General features: G+C 36.2%; 2 protein-coding genes across 7 annotated transcripts in view; one reads left to right on the top strand and one right to left on the bottom strand.

Annotated features, from left to right (window-relative positions):
• Window positions 1-4,988, top strand: part of ppm1ba (protein phosphatase, Mg2+/Mn2+ dependent, 1Ba) — a 42,318-nt gene extending 37,330 nt beyond the window's left edge. For 2 of the 3 annotated variants that reach the window (XM_059517733.1, XM_059517734.1), the window contains exons 4-6: window positions 1,110-1,221; window positions 1,480-1,537; window positions 4,707-4,988. In XM_059517733.1, coding sequence (XP_059373716.1) covers window positions 1,110-1,221; window positions 1,480-1,537; window positions 4,707-4,736 — 200 coding nt within the window. In that variant the 3' untranslated portion in view covers window positions 4,737-4,988. Of the gene's footprint in view, window positions 1-1,109; window positions 1,222-1,479; window positions 1,538-3,111; window positions 3,129-4,706 lie in introns of all 3 variants that reach the window. The other variant, XM_059517735.1, reaches the window with a different exon arrangement.
• A 3,251-nt stretch (window positions 4,989-8,239) lies between these two features.
• Window positions 8,240-18,557, bottom strand: LOC132110787 (prolyl endopeptidase-like). 4 transcript variants are annotated; one of them, XM_059517730.1, is made up of 15 exons: window positions 18,275-18,557; window positions 17,667-17,795; window positions 17,511-17,577; window positions 17,219-17,431; window positions 17,016-17,142; window positions 16,730-16,946; window positions 16,450-16,641; window positions 15,527-15,733; window positions 15,279-15,454; window positions 14,486-14,702; window positions 14,260-14,406; window positions 13,526-13,658; window positions 11,515-11,600; window positions 11,090-11,231; window positions 8,240-8,360 (listed from the first exon to the last, which is right to left on the bottom strand). In XM_059517730.1, exons 1-14 carry the CDS (start codon window positions 18,374-18,376, stop codon window positions 11,112-11,114), a joined length of 2,133 nt encoding a protein of 710 aa, XP_059373713.1. In that variant the 5' UTR covers window positions 18,377-18,557; the 3' UTR covers window positions 8,240-8,360; window positions 11,090-11,111. The 4 variants fall into 4 exon arrangements, with proteins under 4 accessions (XP_059373713.1, XP_059373712.1, XP_059373714.1 ...); XM_059517729.1 differs by lacking the exon at window positions 8,240-8,360 and having other exon boundaries at window positions 11,017-11,231; XM_059517731.1 differs by lacking the exon at window positions 8,240-8,360 and having other exon boundaries at window positions 11,017-11,231; window positions 11,515-11,597; window positions 13,532-13,658.
• Window positions 18,558-18,591: the final 34 nt, after the last annotated feature.

The raw sequence follows: 18,591 nt of genomic DNA, 5'->3' as shown, positions 1-18,591 counted from the left end.
TACTGCCATTAATTTCAGATGGTTACGGTTATTGTTTTCAATAGCCAAAAACCAGTTTGGCCTATTAAATACCAAATAAACATCTTGTTTATGCACACTTTCCTTCTTTCTTGTTTGATGCTTAAAGATTAAAAAAAAATCGGAAATCGGAATCGGCCAGTTTGCTTGTAAAAAAAAATTTGGTAGCTGAATCGGCCATGAAAAATCATGATCGTGCATTCCTAATATATATATATATATATATATATATATATATATATATATATATATATATATATATATATATATATATATATATATATATATATATATATATATATATATTTTTTTTTTAATCCAAAATATTGCCTATATCAGTGTTTCCTACACAACTTTCCTTCAGCAATGCTCAATCTAAATCTAATGACATGAAACCTTTTTCTGTTGATTTGCTGCAAGCATTTATGGAGAAACAAAATTCTCTGGTCTTAAACATGCTATCCTGTCTCCACCCCTTTAATCTTTCTCTCTTCCTAGTTTATTATCTCTCGATAGCCTGACACTTTTTCTTTTTGCTTTTTTCTCTCCATTGGCCTTTCCTTGCTGTATTGTATATTGGATATATTCTGGCAAGTGGTTGTTGGTTTTGTGGGGATTTGGGGGTTATGTAAATAAACTCTTAGCCTTGAGCTTTGGGCAAAGGTTTGTTTAACGTTGTTGTAATGTTTGGCTGGGTGCTGAGAGGGCCTGAGGGAGTCATCGGCACTGCTGCTCTGGTGAGGAATGTGCTGGCTGAACATCTAACTGGCAACAGGCCCAGAGCGGCCCAGAGCAGCCCAACTGGGCCACAGGCTTTCCTTCCAGAGTCCCACTCTTGCCTCTGTGTTTTTGTTTTTTTTTCTTTAAGTCTTTATCTCCCATTTTTCTTTTTAAATATAATACCAGTTAACTCCAATGCTCTACACTAGCAATATCAACAATGCATTGCTCATTTCTTCATACAGATAAAGTAGTTCACATATACACCAAGTTGTCCTGCATGCATTAAATGTGTTCCATTTAAATGGAGCAGTCAAATACTTACTTAGCAAGCTTTAACCTGTGGTTTATCCTTTCTGTTTCCTAATCAGAGCTAATTGAGAAAGCAGGGGAAGACGGTGTGCCTGAGCTGGCGCATGTCATGAGCAGCCTGTCCCAAGAAAGCATCCCCAGTCTCCCACCAGGGGGCGGCCTTGCCAGCAAGTAAGTAATTATCATGGTTACAAACCACACAGAGGTTCACATCTGCACCAACATCTTTATGGGACACAGGATAACGAGTCTAATATTCAAGGATCTGGAATGATAACAAAGTTTGCTGATTTAGTCCCAAGTAGACTTGACCCAGAATCCAGCTTGTCCTGCTTGAATCTTTATCTTTAACCTTTAAACCCTGTATTCCAGTTTACTCATAGATCTTAAAATTTTTTCTTATATCTTGGCTGTTGTCTTTCTTTACAGGCACAGTGTTATTGAAGCGGTGTACAACTGTTTGATCCCCCAAAGAGAAGAGGATGGTGTGAGTATGAATAGAGAGCTTTTTAGGTGTAGAACATACTGGTATGATGACAGCAGTAAATTTAGCCCCTGGTCTTACCATAAAAATGTAGAAATGTCAACTTTCCCTTGATGTATTGGACTCATCTCATCATGAGGCGTAGCCTTGTTCTGCACCTTGCTCACTTTACCCATTTATACCTGGTATTATCATCCATCATCTGCAAATCACCTGTTACTTTCTCAATACCGAGTGTTTGCTCTCTCCACCCCACTCACCTGCTTCACTCATTTATTTACTGCTGATTGTAAAACATCCTGCTCAAATCACAGATGTAATGAGCTCATTCAAATGATCCTCTGCCCCAAAGCACAGCGGTTGAGATCACCATATCACAAACGCTCCTAATACTTCCCATCAAGGTGATGAACTGAGATCTATCAGCCTGTAAGCATGACCAATCAGACTTGATTAGTGAGCACCCAAGCATGTTATTTTATTACCTTTTTATGCTGTCATGAACTCTTCAGCGATGTCTCATGATGATGATGATGCCACTGCTTAATGTGAGATCTGGCGAAATTGAACTAGGGTTTCATGTTGTAAAGCCTGCATTTGGTTACCGGTGCTGTTGTTTGTACCTATGAACATGAACGTGTGTGTGTGTGTGTGAGTGTGAGTGAGAGAGAGAGAGATTGTGTTCTCTACAATCTTGGACTCTTCTCATTAGGGTTGTCACGATACCAAAATGTCAGTAGCCTATATCAGTGGCAGAGAGATTTCAGGATCCTTGATACCACTTTTGATACCAAAGTAAAATCTAATTTAAGTAAAATGCTTAAAAAATATTAAACTGCATAACTGTTTTTAACAATGATGGTAATCATAAAAGTTTACTGATCAGTAAATCTGCAAATTAGAATGATTTCTGACAGATTATGTGACTGGAGTAGAGGCTGCTGAAAGAAAGACATTTGAAAATATATTTAAAAAAAAAGTTTATTTAAATTGTAATAATATTGCTGTTTTTACTGTATTTTTGATCAAATAATCGCAGCTTTGGTGAGTAAAACACGTTACAATGTCTTCTCAACTCCAAACTTTTAAATAGTATGGTCACTTACAAATATGGCTCAAAGAAAGTCTAGTATTTCCAAGCAATCATTCTAGTTAACATTAATAAAGAAACTAATGAAAGATAGACTCATTTTATTAACGTAAAACCAGATCTGTTTGACAGCATTTATATTTAATTTTCAGTATCATCTTGGTGCTTTTGACATCCCTAGGCCTCTTCAGTCAGTGATGTTTTGTTGGCTTGAGATGAGTAGACGAGATTCTCAGTGATAGCCAGTGACGGTGTGTAGTAAGCTTTATACTCTGTCCACCCCTCATTTTTTATAGAACCATAACCTGTTTTTCACAACAAGATGAACAGTTTGCAGTTATATAGCTGCTGTAATTGACTACTATATTCTTGATCAAATGTATAAAGTAAGGATGGTATTCGTAAGAACAAACATTAAGGCACATTAAGAGGATACTACAAATTAATAGAAATAATGATGTGTGTGTTCACCCTTTGATTAATGCAGCCCAGCTGTTTCATTTGGTAAGTTGATTACTAGTTAATACTAATGTTTTCTGCAGAAAGATTGACTTTTGAACATTTTTGAACCGTTTGTTTGAACATTTTGGTGGAAAATCACCAGATCTACCCCATATGTACTGATCTTATGAATGCATCAGTAGAGGGAATTTTGCATGTATTTAGTTGTTGGTTTGTGGCTGGTTTGCAGTGTGACCAAACTGTCAGTCAAAGTATGGTTATATTATACTCTACCTGTTAAATATTCAAAGCCCTGTAGATTATTATTATTATTTTTTTTTCATTACCAAAGCAACCATGTTACTGTCTGTTAATGCAGATGACTTGCACTTACTGTCAAGAAATGCCTTACTTGGATGTGTCTTAAAGTAATCATATTAGGGACCAAAAATATTACTCTCTAATCTCTTATCAGCCATTTTACAAGGGTCTGGATCAGTTTTCCACAATCATTCATGTTGATGCTTTGCACATGCATATTTCTTTTCTTGGATGCAGATGTCTGCTGGGAAGTGAGAGTAGAAAATAACATAATGGTAGAGGAAAAAAAAATAATAATCCAAAAACTGATTATCCCATTGCCTTTCCTTCTCTGAATTGTGTCTGTGCCTTGTACAACAGTTTATTATTTGATCTCGAGTGAAGAAATTATTAAATCACAGTTTTACTACTGCAAATAAAATATTAGACAAAGAAACAAGAACTGCACCATTCTGGTTTCAGGGTTGAGTAATCATTGTAATGGTTAGCTGTAATGGAGCATGGGAGACCAGGGACAGTTGTAATATGTTTTCTCACTGTCAAAGGGCTTTTTGTGATACATTTTTTCTTTCAACCTGAGGTTGGGGATAATTGTGAAATTAAAATAAGATTCTTTTAAATGTGTAATGTTCATTTGTAGTTTAAAGGTTTAGGACTTGATAGACATTCAAATATATCGTTGAGAGAACGTATATTTTGCTGAATAATTGTTTGTACATCCTGAAACATTCAGTGTATATTTAAATAAAAAGGATTTAACCTGTGCTAAATAATCATACTGTAGGTCCAAGTTTAGATTTTTTTTTTCTCAGTATGCATTTAGTAAGAATGCATTTATCTGATCAAAAATACAACAAAACAGTAATATTGTGAAATATTACGATTTAAAATAACTGTTTTATATTGTAATGTAATTTATTATTGATGGTAAAGCCAAATTTTCAGCATCCAATGATCCTTCAATGATATCTTCAATGATGAAAACCATTGTGCTGCTTAATACAGACACAGACACACACACACACACACACACACACACACACACACACACACACACACACACACACACACACACATAAATGATTGTTTGATTGATGAATAGAAAGTTTAAAATAACAGCATTTATTTGCTAGAATCTTTTGTGACATTATTTTTACCGGTCTCTTTTAAACAATAATGCATCCTTGATTTATGAAAAAATAAATAAATAAATCAATCAAACCACAAACGTTTAACCAGTAGTGTATTTAATAATTTAATTTGTCAAAGATAAGTGGCTTTGCCTGCTGATGGTCTTCTCTTTGTGGTGTTTCTCTGCAGAGTGCTGCTGACCTTGAGGACCCGTGGTAGCCATCCCACCGGAGGAAAGAGCACCTTTTCTACACAAGACATTAGTCATGTTTCTTTTGTCCCAGTGAAACCAAGAGATTCAACGGACGTTCCTTCAAGAGTCACAACACAATGGAGAAACAGTACAACCAAAAGCATTACAAACACGCTTTTTTCTATTATATGAGGGAAAGAATGGAGTTCCAGTTTTTAAAAACTTAAACACAACAATAACAAAAAACACATCATACAATAAAAAAACACTTTTTCTCACTTTTTTTGTGGTGGCTGTGGGTGTTCTTTTTGAAACAGAGGATGTTTTGCGAGATGGACTCATATACGTGCTGTGGTCCCTTTTCAAGTCATCTGTGAATTCAAGTGAGGTTTGCTAACGCCAAATGCCCTGAGGCCAGGATACAGTTGATAAACTTGGCTACGTGAGACCACTGCAGCCCCTGGTATGGGGTTATGGATCATCACTGGCTTTAATTGAGGATATATTGACTAATGAATGCGTGTGGATCATATTTTAAAGAATTGCTTCATTACTACATAGCCTGCGTGGAAAGATTTGATGCTTGTCGGTCTTTTGCATCTTTCCTTTTATGTGCACTGACTGACCTTTAGGTAGAACCTCGGACTCGACTCTGCTTCGTTTTGCAGGTTATCACTTGGATTGGTTGTTATAAGCTTTTTAATCCTGCTGTTTCAGAGAATATAGAATATATAGAGAGAAATATATATAAATTCATATATATATTTTTTATTTTTCCCAAGTTTGACGTTCTTTGTGGCTTAACGTGTGAAGCAATAGAGTTGTGTTGGTGGTGACCGATGAGCGTGCCACATTGTGTGAATTACTTTAGACACACTGAGATTTGTTTATGTACTTGTGTAACCCAGCCACCCAAGAACTTTGGGTGATGTTGGCTAAAAGGGATTGTAAGTACCCACCAAAGCCACGCAGCTTCTCTCAGCTCCCCATTTGTATTATATCTCAGTCTTCTTCCTTATCAGCCCTAACTTTCACAATGCAGATGTAAACTTACAGCAACCTGCCTTTCTTCTTTTTTTTCCCTCAAGAGTATATTGTGAAGTGGTGTTTTTTGTTTTGGTTAGCTGATCATAAAAATACTAGCTTTGTGATGAATTCACAGAATATTTTCTGGTTCATCATGCAAGTGTAATGTTGGTTTTGCTAATATATATTTTCAGCAGTAAATGGACTACACTGGCCTCAGAACCTGAAAGGTGATGTTGAGCAGAACAATAAAGATTCAGGAAAAAACAGTCTTGCTCCTCATGTTTAATCACATTGGAAAAGGCCTGGACTGCAAGAAATTGTCTGACTGAACGTAAAGCAGACAGCTGCTGGTTGATTTGTTTTTGTGTGCATTTTAGGAGGTGATAGAGCAATAATAGACTGAAATTATTTCAAATTATGGTACTCTTAGTGAAAGTTTGGCCATAAAACACAAAAATATGTATGTATAGATGTTGTGATCTGTATTTCTGAGTAAACAAAGCTGAATATACAGTGCTGATCTACATGACCTGTTAAGAGACGCAACAGATTTGATGTCTCTAGCAAAAGTTGAAAAATGTAATGATTATTTAATCAAAGCACTCATTCAATCAGCCTTGGACCTTAGAAACTTGACTTTGATGTGAAGCGATAAAAAAAAGAAAAGTGTTTTAGGTTGGATTAGAATTTATCAGACTGAGAAAGTGCTTTCAAGTTTTGTGTGCGATATGCATCCTATGGTCAGTGAGCAGACTGTGGGTGGTATGTGGCCCCATTAGTCCGAGGCTAAAAATGCATTATGGCTAGTAATGAGTGCTATGCTATATAGGGTATCATAAAAGCCTGTTTTAAAAATCGCAGAACAAGTTTTGGTTTAATTTGGATTTTATTTAGTTCCAGACCTATCATAAAGATTAAAAAGTTCTGTACCTGTAACAAGGAATGCATTGTATAATTTAAAAGCAGCTGCATTAACAGCCGTTCATTCAAATTAAAATATCATTACACCAAATATTCGTCTTCGTGTAATCAGGCCTTGACAGTCTGCTGAAACATCAATAAAATCAAGTTGCAGTTCATTTTATTTTTGTAGAGTTCTGATTACATCTGTCACTGGGGTGGTACACTAAGGACTAAATACTATTATACCTTATTTTCAATGACATGTACAAGTGCCTCAACGCGTACTTATTAGTACTTTTTGAAATGGTACCGCAGCAGTGATAGTTTTGCACTTTTTTTTAACAAGTGTGTAATATAAGAGTTTGCGAGCTCGTTGTTATTTACTTATTTTTCCTCATTCTTACCAGTATTATTTAACTGTTATTTATATGTGGTTCTATTATATATATAAATATTTTGAATTAGCTTTTTTAGATTTTCATTTTAATTTAAATCATATTTTAGTAGATTTGAATTTTTTATTCTACCGTTTCCAGGAATCATTGCTATTTTTTTCATATAATATTTATATATAATTTCAACTATTTCAATTGCCAAAAACAATTTTTAAAACGTTTTTATTTTAATAATATGATTAAAATATTTAGTTTGAAGTCGCCCAAAACAATGCAAATTAGGCAAAAAAATATGATTATAAAAATTAAAATATATATATTTTAAAATATATAATGCAATATTAACATTAATAAAAATATAATTAAGTTACACTTTACATTTGTTGCATTATAATAAGTTGGACAGGATTCTTAATTTGTTAATTCTTGTAGAAATCTGATAACAAGGGAATCTAAATGGGAAACTAAAGAGTTGTTTTAATGGTAAAAGTTTGCCAGCCAATTTGTCATAAAGTAAAAAAGCTAGCTGGCTAACTCTCCGGCTTTAGTTTGCTAATTAAAGTGTTGGTTATTTTCAGAGGGGTGTGAGAATCCTGTGTAGAGAGTTGTCAGCAACACTAAAGCATTGCAAACTGTCACTTTGTGGCATAGCTAATGCCAGGATGAGTTACCTGATTTTTCAATAATATGTAGCCAAGGCAGTGTGTGATTGGCCTTACTAACCTCTGCCACATTCCTCTGGGAGGGGTTTTATTGTATGTTGAGAGGGATGGAGACTGAATGAGTGTTGTGCACTATGGACTTGTGAATGCCTCTATTTAACAGGACTTCCCGCTGTTTCTGCTCTTACAAGTGTTGTTCCTTGGGACTGAATGAAGCAAGAAAGATGAGTTTGACCAAAATCGCCAACATCGATGCGTTGGAGCGGCAAGAAGGCATCCAGAATGCAGCCTTTCAAGAAGATGATGATACATCCGATGCATCAAGCACTCGAGAGCAGCAGGGCACCAGCATCGGTCATCGGTTCAGAGGACGACGAGTACACTCAGATCAAGCTGTATGCTGGGATACCCAAAGAGGTCCTGATGTTATATTCCAGCAAAGCGTGCAACTGCATCCCTCCAGAGATTATTTTCTGGCTGATCATTATATGCATCTTGGCCCTTATTGCCGTGAGCATTACAATTGTGGCGCTGTCACCTCGATGCAAGAGCTGGTGGCAGCTGTCTCCGGTCTATCAGGTTAATCCACGATCATTCAAAGATTCAAATGCTGATGGTGTTGGAGATCTCAAAGGTAAGTTTTGATCTTTAAGGTAAAACACTACAGGCTAATAGAGTAAAAAAAAAAAAATAATTAAAAAAATAATTTCCATGAAACAATGTGAAATTGTTATTCCCCATTATTACAGTGTTATTTCTGTGTTAAATGTCAGTTTTCATTTAATTGATTTTTTGTTTTGTTTTGGTAAAGTTATTTTTATTTCATTTTATTGTTAATATTTCTATTAAATTATTTATATTTTAATTCATTTCAGTAATTTGTCTCCTCCAGGCTGTGGCGCGCGTCAATCTGAGGATGCAATGGCATAATGAAGTTTTACTGACAAGCTTTTTTAAATACTTATCATTGGTTAAATATTTGTAAAACCCTCTGATTTAAAATAATAATAACGAATAATAATAGAGCTCTAATTTTGGTTAATTTTTCACGGCACATATCTGTCTGCCATACTGAACGCCACCCCTGGAGGAGGAGGATCCGCAAAATTGAGGTGCCTCCGATTTCGGAGGTTCCGGATCCGGCTTGTTGTGTGTGTGTGTGTGTGTGTGTATTGAGAACTCAATGTACGTTAACGCATCATAATGTGCTCATGTAAGAAAACTGGCCTAACAAAAAAAGACAGGAAAAAGTAAGTAGTAGTGTATCATGCTGGCCTGAAAAACTGATCTTTTCAGTAGCTGGGAGTTCCCTCCAGCTGTAGCGTTATTTGAGAAGTGAGTGTAGATGGCTTTGGACAGGCACACAAAAGCCATGCTTTTCCTTCACAATGGTTCTGTCCTGCAGCATATTCTGTTTCAAGCAAGAGGAGGTTGTTTAAATGCTCTTATGTAATAGGCATAATTATGTCTACACATGCCATAAAGTACATAAAACTGATTTTACAGCTGTACATTACAGGGTGATGATTAGTATTTTACTTTGAAACATGTCTACACAAAGCAAAAACTGTGGATAAGACAAAACACCAGCTTATGTTCTACAAGAGACTAATAAATTTGACAATCTAAAATGTTCACATTTAGATATTAAAAGATTGGAACGATTATAAAGGTTGTTGTGACCAAGATAAATTAATTGTTGAATACAGAACAAAAGTATACTTCATTGTTTTACTTCAGGAATTAAGGACAAACTGATTCATTTTGAGAACATTAAAGCAACCTGGATCAGCCCTTTCTACAAGTCTCATATGAGAGACTTTATATATGATGTGGAGGACTTCAGGGAGATTGATCTCATCTTTTGAGCCATGGAAAACTTTGAGGACTTTACCATGGAGTGAGGAACATTAGCCTTCAAGCTCTTTAACAAAAAGGCTCTTTATGCAGATCTGCAATCCACCATACCTTATCATGTTTCATTACTAACATGGGCCCTCTTTGATCTTTCTTCCACATCTGTCTAATAGGATATAATCCATTTCTCCCAAGAAGTGGGTGGACGGGTTCTGCATGGTCGCTGTGAAACATGCTTGATGGAGGCCACATATTTGAGAAATTAACCCCAGGTCGACCCTGACCAAGATCCAGTAAGCCCAACAATGCTATACAACAACGTGAAAATGTAAACACTTATTTGTTGTAGCACTTCATCTGCCAGAGTCAAAAATGTTCTTCGAATTCAGTCAGGAGGAGTCCTATTACTGTTCTTTGTTCTCACAATGTCATTTAAGGATTACTAGTGCATATTTCAATGGATTTACTGGCAAGTCATTCCCATTATCCTAATTCCAGACGATTTCAAAGCCATTGAAGATCTAGGGAAATAACTCCGTGGTCTTGGCCTTCTTCTTTAGTGAATTGTCTTTCTGCTCCTCATGGACTTGTTAGAATTAACTTAAAGGAATGTTCACAGGTTCAACGCAAGTTAAAACTGATCATCTGTGACATGTTGATTACAACAGGAAATCACTTTTATTCATCCCTCAGTTTGGAAGAACATACAAAAATGGTGTTTTATGTACTTGCAACGGAAGTCTTTGGGGCAAGACTTTTTAGATTTAAAAGCAGTACTTGTATTTCTGTAAAAGCATTATTTCATACACACATATCTATAGTTTGAGCAGTAAAAGTTGTCCTTTCCTTTAATTGTTTGTTTAGTGGAGGGACTGCTGGTCTAGGTAGAAGGAATTTTTGGATTTTTATTCCGCACAGATTTTATTCATTTTCTAAATGTACAATGCCCTGCCTTACCCCATTGACTTCCACTGAAAACTGTTGTGCTTAATATCGTTATGGATGTTTTTTATCGTTAGGACGTGGCAGAGTATTATGATTATGAAGAAATAGAAAAAAACATGAGGAACTATGGCACAAGCTATGTCACTGAAAGAGACTTTCCCTTTAACTTCTATCAGCTGTAACTTCCTGATGATCTGTTTGGAAATCGAGCCAGACGCTTGGTTCATTTATGGATGTCAAACATGTCAGAGGGAAAATGGTCAAACTGGGTGGTGAGTGACCAGATAGATGCCTGTCAGTACATTAAGAATCAGATCACTTCAAATATTTAAACAGTGCCAAAGTCCTGCCCACTTTGACATCTCATTGGTCCACTGAACTGTACACTGAACATTAAGTGTCTTCTGATTGGCTGTGATAGTCCATATACTGTTTGTGTTCAGTGTGAACTGACAAGTTGCCTGGCAATGCAAGCTGTTTTAGTCAGACAAATTTTTATAAAAAATAAAAAAAACTTCTATGCAACAAAATAAATGTTTGGTTCATTAAGAAAAATAAGTATAACTTTTTGTCTGGTTTTTCACTCACAAATACAGTACACACATATAAATTAGTTTCGTGGTCTGTGAGACTTTCCAGTCAGGTTATTTGACCTGTGTTTTTGTTTCCGTCGAGTTTTTTGGTGGTCTAGTCCAAGTTCTGTGTAAAGAAAGGCTAACTGTCGGGCGCACTGTGAAGAGAGAAAAAAAAAAACATGACAAAGCTGTAAACACAAGTTGTTAGTCTCACTAATAGAATTCTAGCAACAGTACAGTATACATGAAAAATGTATAATGCTAAAAGTTTTACATGATCACAAAGCTTATGTAATGACAACCTTAATGATTGATCCAAAGCTTTATAATAGCCAGCATGGTGAAGTATTATGCTCGAGTGTGTTAACATTGGAAGCAGGTAATGTAACAATTCATTCTGATAAGGTGCAGGATGATTCAAATGGAATTTGTATGTACCTCATTCAAGGACAAATTAAAATCCTCAGGCCCAAAGTGATCGCCTCCTGGCTGCAGGTCCAGAATGACAACTGGGACACGTGCTACTCGTTCAACATGTCAAATAAAAAGGCACAGGTGAACATGTATTTTAAACTGACATCAGTTACTGATGCCTTTGTAGAAATGCAGCCACAATGTTTTTAATTTTTGAGAAAATTCTGAAAAAGAGATTTTGAAGAATAGTAACAAATCAGTTGCTTGTAGCCAATGACTTCTATAGTAAGAGGGAAAAATCTTTTTTTTTACAATAAGAGGGTGAGAAAATGATGAAATTTTAGGTGAACCATCCATAACAATGTTTTACATGTAGTTAATATTGTTTACATTTGACTGGAGTCTTTGAGTGTATGTGAATTATTATTTTTTTTAAGTATTAATTTCCTTATGTGTACAAGAGTATTCTTTTGGTATTATTTATATTTATACTAATATAATTATTTTAAATGACCTCTTTTTAGTTTTCATTAAATGTTATTTAAAGTCATTTTTTTGTACTCCTTTTCATTCATTTTATTTGTTTCTATTTACCTCCAGTTTATTTTTATTTTATATCAATTTAAATAATTCTAGTACTTCAGTAGTATTTCAGTTAGTTCCTCATGCAACAGGAATTATTTTCATCTATTTAATATCTTATTTTACTTTTTTAACAATTATTTTTTGTAGTTTTAGTTAACAAAAACAACACTTGTGTAAAACTTTTTAATAAGGAAAAAGTTACTAAATCTCCTTTAAATGTAAGATGCAAAGAAAAAAAAGGCTCTTGGGAACATGGTATATGGTAGATAAATAAAGAAATTGCAGTACATTATTTTATGTTTGTTATGGGACCAAACGCACTGAATCTGTAAGACTAGACTGACAATATCCAAGCATAATCCGGTACACTGGCTCTCCATCACAACACCAGGGCATCACATCCAGCACTTGAAACAGAGTGGATGATGAGGGGCTGCCATGCAGGTGGGCTTGGCCCACTCCTTTGCATGGCTGCCTTGTTTCCCCACGGCGATGGGATCTCTCTGAAGCGAAGCTGACTGTAAAAATCATATGCCTAATCCTTAAAACTCTGTGATCTGCCTCTTATCTGCAGTGCGGCCGCCGGTGTCTCTCTCCATCCCGCTCCTCCTATGGGCCGCATGTTTCACAAGCCTCCTCCTGACCTTGGCACACTCTAGTGTATTATTCCTTATCTCCTTGCCTGATAGACTGATAGAACAAGCTAATCGTCTGAGCTGGCAGCATATGTGATCAGCGTTTTATCTCCTAGAGAGGAATGGGACAGATTAGAGGAACTTTAGTTTTTTTCTTTGTGTGTGGGGTGTTAGAGAAGGTGTCTCTGTGTGTATAATAAAGATAATAATTAATGGCACACAGATGGAGAGGAAGTCTAACAGAGGGGGTCTGGACTAAGATGTGCTGACAGCGTCTCACACGGAGCAGCTCGCACACAAGCTGACCTCAGGTTGATATGGAGAGGAATCGCTCATCATCACCTGTTTCCAGATCAGTGCTCTTCTCTTCTGAGGAGAGAGTGTAAGTGCTTCTCTTAAGCCCAGGGGTTTATTTGAGAGCTGGGATTACAGCCAGTGACCTCCAAGTTCATTTCCATTATACTTCACTTGGTTTAGAAGTAGTTTTTAATACTGCAGCTGTAATGTTTTGATAATATCATTCACTTTGTGGGTTAATGAGATTCCAGATATAAGATCAAATACACCAATGTTCAATTTTCAATGATTGAACAATTACCATAAATATATTTACTTATTGATTATTATGATTATTATTGTTTTTTTGTCATAATGCTGTAGCAATGCTCCAGCCAAGGCTGTGCATTACAGTGATGATTTGTAATAATCCACTTTGTGCACACCTCTTACCTGTGGGCTAAATGGCTTTACTTCATGTGTTAGAGCAATATGAGAAGTGCAAAGATGTTTAAAAAGGCTGAATAGAGCATTTTTACACTCACTGTTAACACCGTCCCGAGTGGTACACACTTGGATGGCCTTCTTTAGTATTTGCACATACTTCATGACTCCAGATAAAGGAACTCTACGGTCCTCCGAGTATGCAGTGATCAACATGGATGGGTAAAGCTGTTAAAGAAAAGAAACGGTTGACTTCTGATTCTGAATGATAAGACCCACACTGCACACAACCAATCAAAAGTTTGTGTTGGTACGGTTTTTAATGGTTTTGAACATCTCTTGTGCTTAGCAAGTCTGCATTTATTTGATCAAAAATACAGTATGAACTGTATTATATAATGTATAAATGTTACAGTTTTCTATTTGAATATATTTTAAAATGTAATTTATTCCTGTGAATTTTCAGCATCATTACTCCAGTTTTCAAGATCACATGATCCTTCAGAAATCATAATGTAATATGCTCATTATAATTTGCTGATTTGCTGCTCTGGAGACATTTATTATTATTATCAAATCAATGTTGAAAACAGTTTTGCTGCTTAATATTGAAACAGTGATGCAATTATTTTTTCAGTATGTTGAATAGAATATTAACCGCATTTATCTGAAATAGAATTTTTTTGTAACATTATAAATGCCTTTACTGTCACTTTGTACCGATTTAACACATCCTTTCTGAATAAAAGTATTAATTTCTTTTAGGAAAAAAAATCATACTGACCCCAAACTTTTGAACTGTAGCAGAAGTGTCATCTGAGTGATTTACCTGAGGTATAATGTTGTGACAGGGACAGTAAGAGGCAATGTTATCCCTGTGTTCTCTCATAAGGGGGTCTCCCCACTCCCCTCTCTCCTCTATAGTAAGTGGCAAGGAAGGATCTTGCATTGTGCCAAGAACATCCAGAAAAGGTGCCTGCCGAGAATTACAACTTCATATAACTATGAAAACAAGGCTCAGGGAATGTGTAAGAAATGATGTATTAAAGATCAACCTGTAGAATTACAGCTTTAAGAAGCTGTGGGTTATGGTTGCACAACGCCCCCACTAGGACAGCTCCAGCACTGCGAGCAGTGAGGGCTGTAAGAGCAGGATGAGACACTCCCAAGTGATGAAGAGTCTGAATGCAGGCAGCAAGATCATCCACTCCCTTCCGCTTCTGTAGCACAGAACCTGCTTGATGCCACGCTAGACCACGCTCACCACCGCCCCTGCCCAACACAAAGCACACTGTAAAGATGCATTTCCATGCTTATGTTCGTATTAATACTCAAGGACTACAAATCCCAAGTATTTCATCATTCACTACTGTCCACAATTTTTGGTCAGAAGGATTTTTTATTTAAAATAAATGAATGCTTTTATTCAGCAAAGATGCATTAACATCTATAATGTTAAAAATCTATTTCAAATAAATTATTTTCATTTGAACTTTCGATTCATCAAATGATCCTGAAATCACGTTTTCAAAAAAAAAAAAAAAAGCAGCATGTTACTGATAAGAAGAAATTAACATATAAGAATGATTTCTGAAGGATCATGTGACAATGAAGACTGGAGTAATGATCCTGAAATTCAGCTTTGCCTTCACAGGAATAAATTACATTTTATAACTTATGAAAACTGCAGTTCTTTTAAATAGTAATATTTCAGAATATATTTGTGTGTTTGCTGAAATTTTGATCAAATAAATTCAGTTTTGATATAAGAGACTTATTTTAAATATTAAAACATTTTCAATGGTAATGTACCTATGAAAAAAGATGATTAGAGTTGTAGTTCAGTACCTGACATGGCAGTAGGCCAGAGCCCAGCCGTCCTCCAGCAGCATTCTCTTCTCAGGACTGAAGACCATACTGAGATCAACACCATAAGCTCCATAGACATGCAGGAGCAGTGGAGCCTTGTGCAGCTCAGATAATGCTGGCATGTGGAGGAGAGTCAAAGGCACTATTGTACCATCCTAAAAACACAGGCATTGGGTTGCATTTTGTACCACTAGCTTTAAGACTTCTCGCATATAAATGACTCATACCTGACTGGTTGTCTGCAGGCGTGTCGTGTTAAACTCAGTGAGGGAGATGTGCTTGGTGTTGTCCTCCGTTACGGAGAGCTTTTGTTCTCTGCAGGAAAAGAGGTAGCGTACAGGTGGGTGCACTGGAGAGGACAGGAGGAAACCAAATGAACCTCTGTCCACAGTTCCAACACGCTGAGGTGATAAATCACAGGCCCAGTGAGGAAGCTATGATCAAAACAGAAACATTAATGGAGTCTATAGCCTTTTATTATATCAAAGAGATTTACTGAATGTGAAGTTTCAGGTTGATACTTCATGGCATTTTCATGGCGAGAAATTAATAAAAGCAATATTTAAACTTGATAACATGAATAAAATACCTTCTAAGAAAAAGAAGGCAAAAATAAACTATATTATACAACTGACTAAAAGTGCATGCTTACTTTCTAGTAAAGATTTCAAGGTTTAATGATGATATTCTAGGTCTTACAAAATCTATGCTGTATTTCAAATTAATAATGGGTTCATTTTAAAATTAATATTATTATGCACTAACATTTAAAAATTTAGGGTCAGTAAGTTTTTTTGTATTTTTTAAATTAGTCTCTTATGCTCACCAAGGCTGCATTTAGTTGATAAAAAATACAGTAAAACAAGTAATATTGTGAAATATTACAAAGTAACTTGTCTATTGTCATTTATAATTTCAGCTTTATTAAGCATCCAGTCTTCAGTGTCACATGATCTTTCAGAAATGTTTAATGGTAATGCATATATACATTATTCCGGTCTCTAGGACCCCATACGAGCAAATGCATTAATAAGAAGTCAAGTATCCAGTAAAAAACATCTACAATCTAAATAAATCATGTCTCTTTAACTCAGCATCTTTAAAAACACACTCTCTCTTTTGTATGTGAATTTGTGATTCTTCTTCACACCTGGTGAGTGTTAAACTGACGGGGCTCTTTTGTGGTAAGAGTCTGGATCTGAACTCGACACTGTGAATCTTTCACTGTGAACACACAGTGATCCTGAAGCAGCTCCATATCTTTAATGACTGTTCCAGGAACAGCACTGAACAACGGCACCCAGTGTGGCATTGATGGCGAGGCTAAAGGTGCCCTAAGCAGCTTGAGATTAGAGAAAAAATTATATAAACAGTTATAATTTCGTTCTGAACAATACTGCTTAAGTCTTATACAATACTGACACTCTTACCTGATACTCCTGGTTTGCTCCAGTGTTAGCAAGGATGAACAGGCAGTTGTCCGAGTGCTCTACGTGGTAAAGCAGTCCAGGTTGACGGGACTGGATGAGGGTGGGGAACAAGAGTGGAGTCTTGCTGTCAACAAACCACACCTCAGAGCTGATCTTACTGCAGCAGTTAATGGTCACCAGCCTCTGGTCTCTGGAACGACTGACCTCCACAAAAAACCTGAGGAACGGGCAGAAGACCACATCAATGCTAACCAAAAGCACTCTTCACCGACAATTAGACACTTACTCTGGATCCTTTTCTTCATAAACAAGGGTGGTTTTCACCTCAGAATTACTGAGATGAAGACGGAAAACACATAGGCAGCGAAGAGTCTCCTGTGTGCTGTAGTAGAGGACATCATCTGTGGCCCATTCTGCACAGAGAGAGGACAACTCAGGAGGAAAAGAATGTTACTTTGTCAAGAAAGTTTCAATTATAGTAGATCTTACCAAAGCTGAGCACATTGTCTAAAACCAACGGGGCCTTTTGACGAAGAATGAGGCCATCTAAATGAACCAACACACATCTGGTCTCCTCGTGGTGGTCTTTCTTTACAGTGACGGCCAGCATGGTCTCTGAGGGAGAGAGTCTGACCCTCTGGATGGTTCCATATCCATCTCCTGCCCAATCTGCATTGAACACCTCCAACATCTCCTGCTCATCTGTAAGCAAAAATTGCCTTGTTTCTAGTTGGAATGTTAAAAACTGTGTTTACTTTGGTTTCTTTTAAGTATCTTTCACCGTGTCCCAGGGTCGATCTGTAAATCCCTTTGCCATCTTCAAAGTATACATGATGCCGTCCTTGGAACTTGAGAAGATGTTGAGGGAATAAACATTCAGATTTATAATTTATGAGATTATATTATTTACACACTCTGCATCACTTCACTTGCTTACCTCTGAATTTTCTGGTACAACTGCAAACTTCCTGTGAACCGAATGCAATCTTCTTTTAAAACGCTGCTCTTGATCTCTGAGCTTCTGTAGCTGGTCTTTAGACAGCTCCACTGTAGTCTGAGAAGATCCCTAAATCATCAAAGTCTGTTTTTATTATTATGTATGCCATTGTATGTATGTGTGTGTGTGTGTGTGTATATATATATACACACACACACACACACACACACACATATATATATATATATATATATATATATATATAGTAATAATTAAAAATAATCATATATTTCTAACCTTAATTTCTTGATCTTGATTAAAAAATGTTATGCATCAACTACACATTAATATTGAGGGTATGTTGGCTGTTTCTGCATTTTTAAATATCTTTGAATACATGCTTTAACATCTCCCATGTCATCTGACTTTGTAAAGATGCAGACGTGATTTATTCTGCATTCGGATTCACAGTCTGCTGCTAGTTTTGTCCTTTCCATGTCTGTATTCGCACTATTGTAAGTAACATATCTTTCATTGCAGCTTATGTAAAATACAAAGGGCAACAGTACATGGGACGAAAACATAACAGTGAGTAAAGTCGATCCTACCTCAGTGTAAAGACGCGAGATAAATGGGTGTATATTCCTCTGATGGATATTGCGTGAAAATGACCGCAAAAGCAGCAGACATGAGGAACTGATCAGATTCATTTAATGCAGCAATATGTCTAATTAGTGTTTGATTAAAAATAATCGGCGTATTACTGCTTCCTTAAAAGTCATATACAGTGCATTGAGATTCTGCGTATCACATTCAAAACACTTTAACTTCCCTTCTGCCCATGTGCTGCTATGTATGTAGACGGTGCTGCATTTACACTAGCGTAGTCCGTTCTTTAACTTATTTTGATTCGAATCTTTTAAAT

Source organism: Carassius carassius, chromosome 30, assembly GCF_963082965.1.
Source record: "Carassius carassius chromosome 30, fCarCar2.1, whole genome shotgun sequence".
Taxonomy (NCBI): domain Eukaryota; kingdom Metazoa; phylum Chordata; class Actinopteri; order Cypriniformes; family Cyprinidae; genus Carassius; species Carassius carassius.
Note: the sequence above shows the minus strand (reverse complement) of the source record. Positions and strands in the feature narration are given on the sequence as shown.

Excerpts from the sequence above, each read along its gene's own strand:
- LOC132110787 (XM_059517730.1), bottom strand. The coding sequence starts at position 18,376 with ATGAATCTGATCAGTTCCTCATGTCTGCTGCTTTTGCGGTCATTTTCA. Across the intron at positions 14,703-15,278 it reads CTGGCCTACTGCCATGTCAG|GGGCGGTGGTGAGCGTGGTC; the intron begins GTACTGAACTAC and ends TGTGTTGGGCAG. Across the intron at positions 14,407-14,485 it reads TTAAAGCTGTAATTCTACAG|GCACCTTTTCTGGATGTTCT; the intron begins GTTGATCTTTAA and ends AATTCTCGGCAG.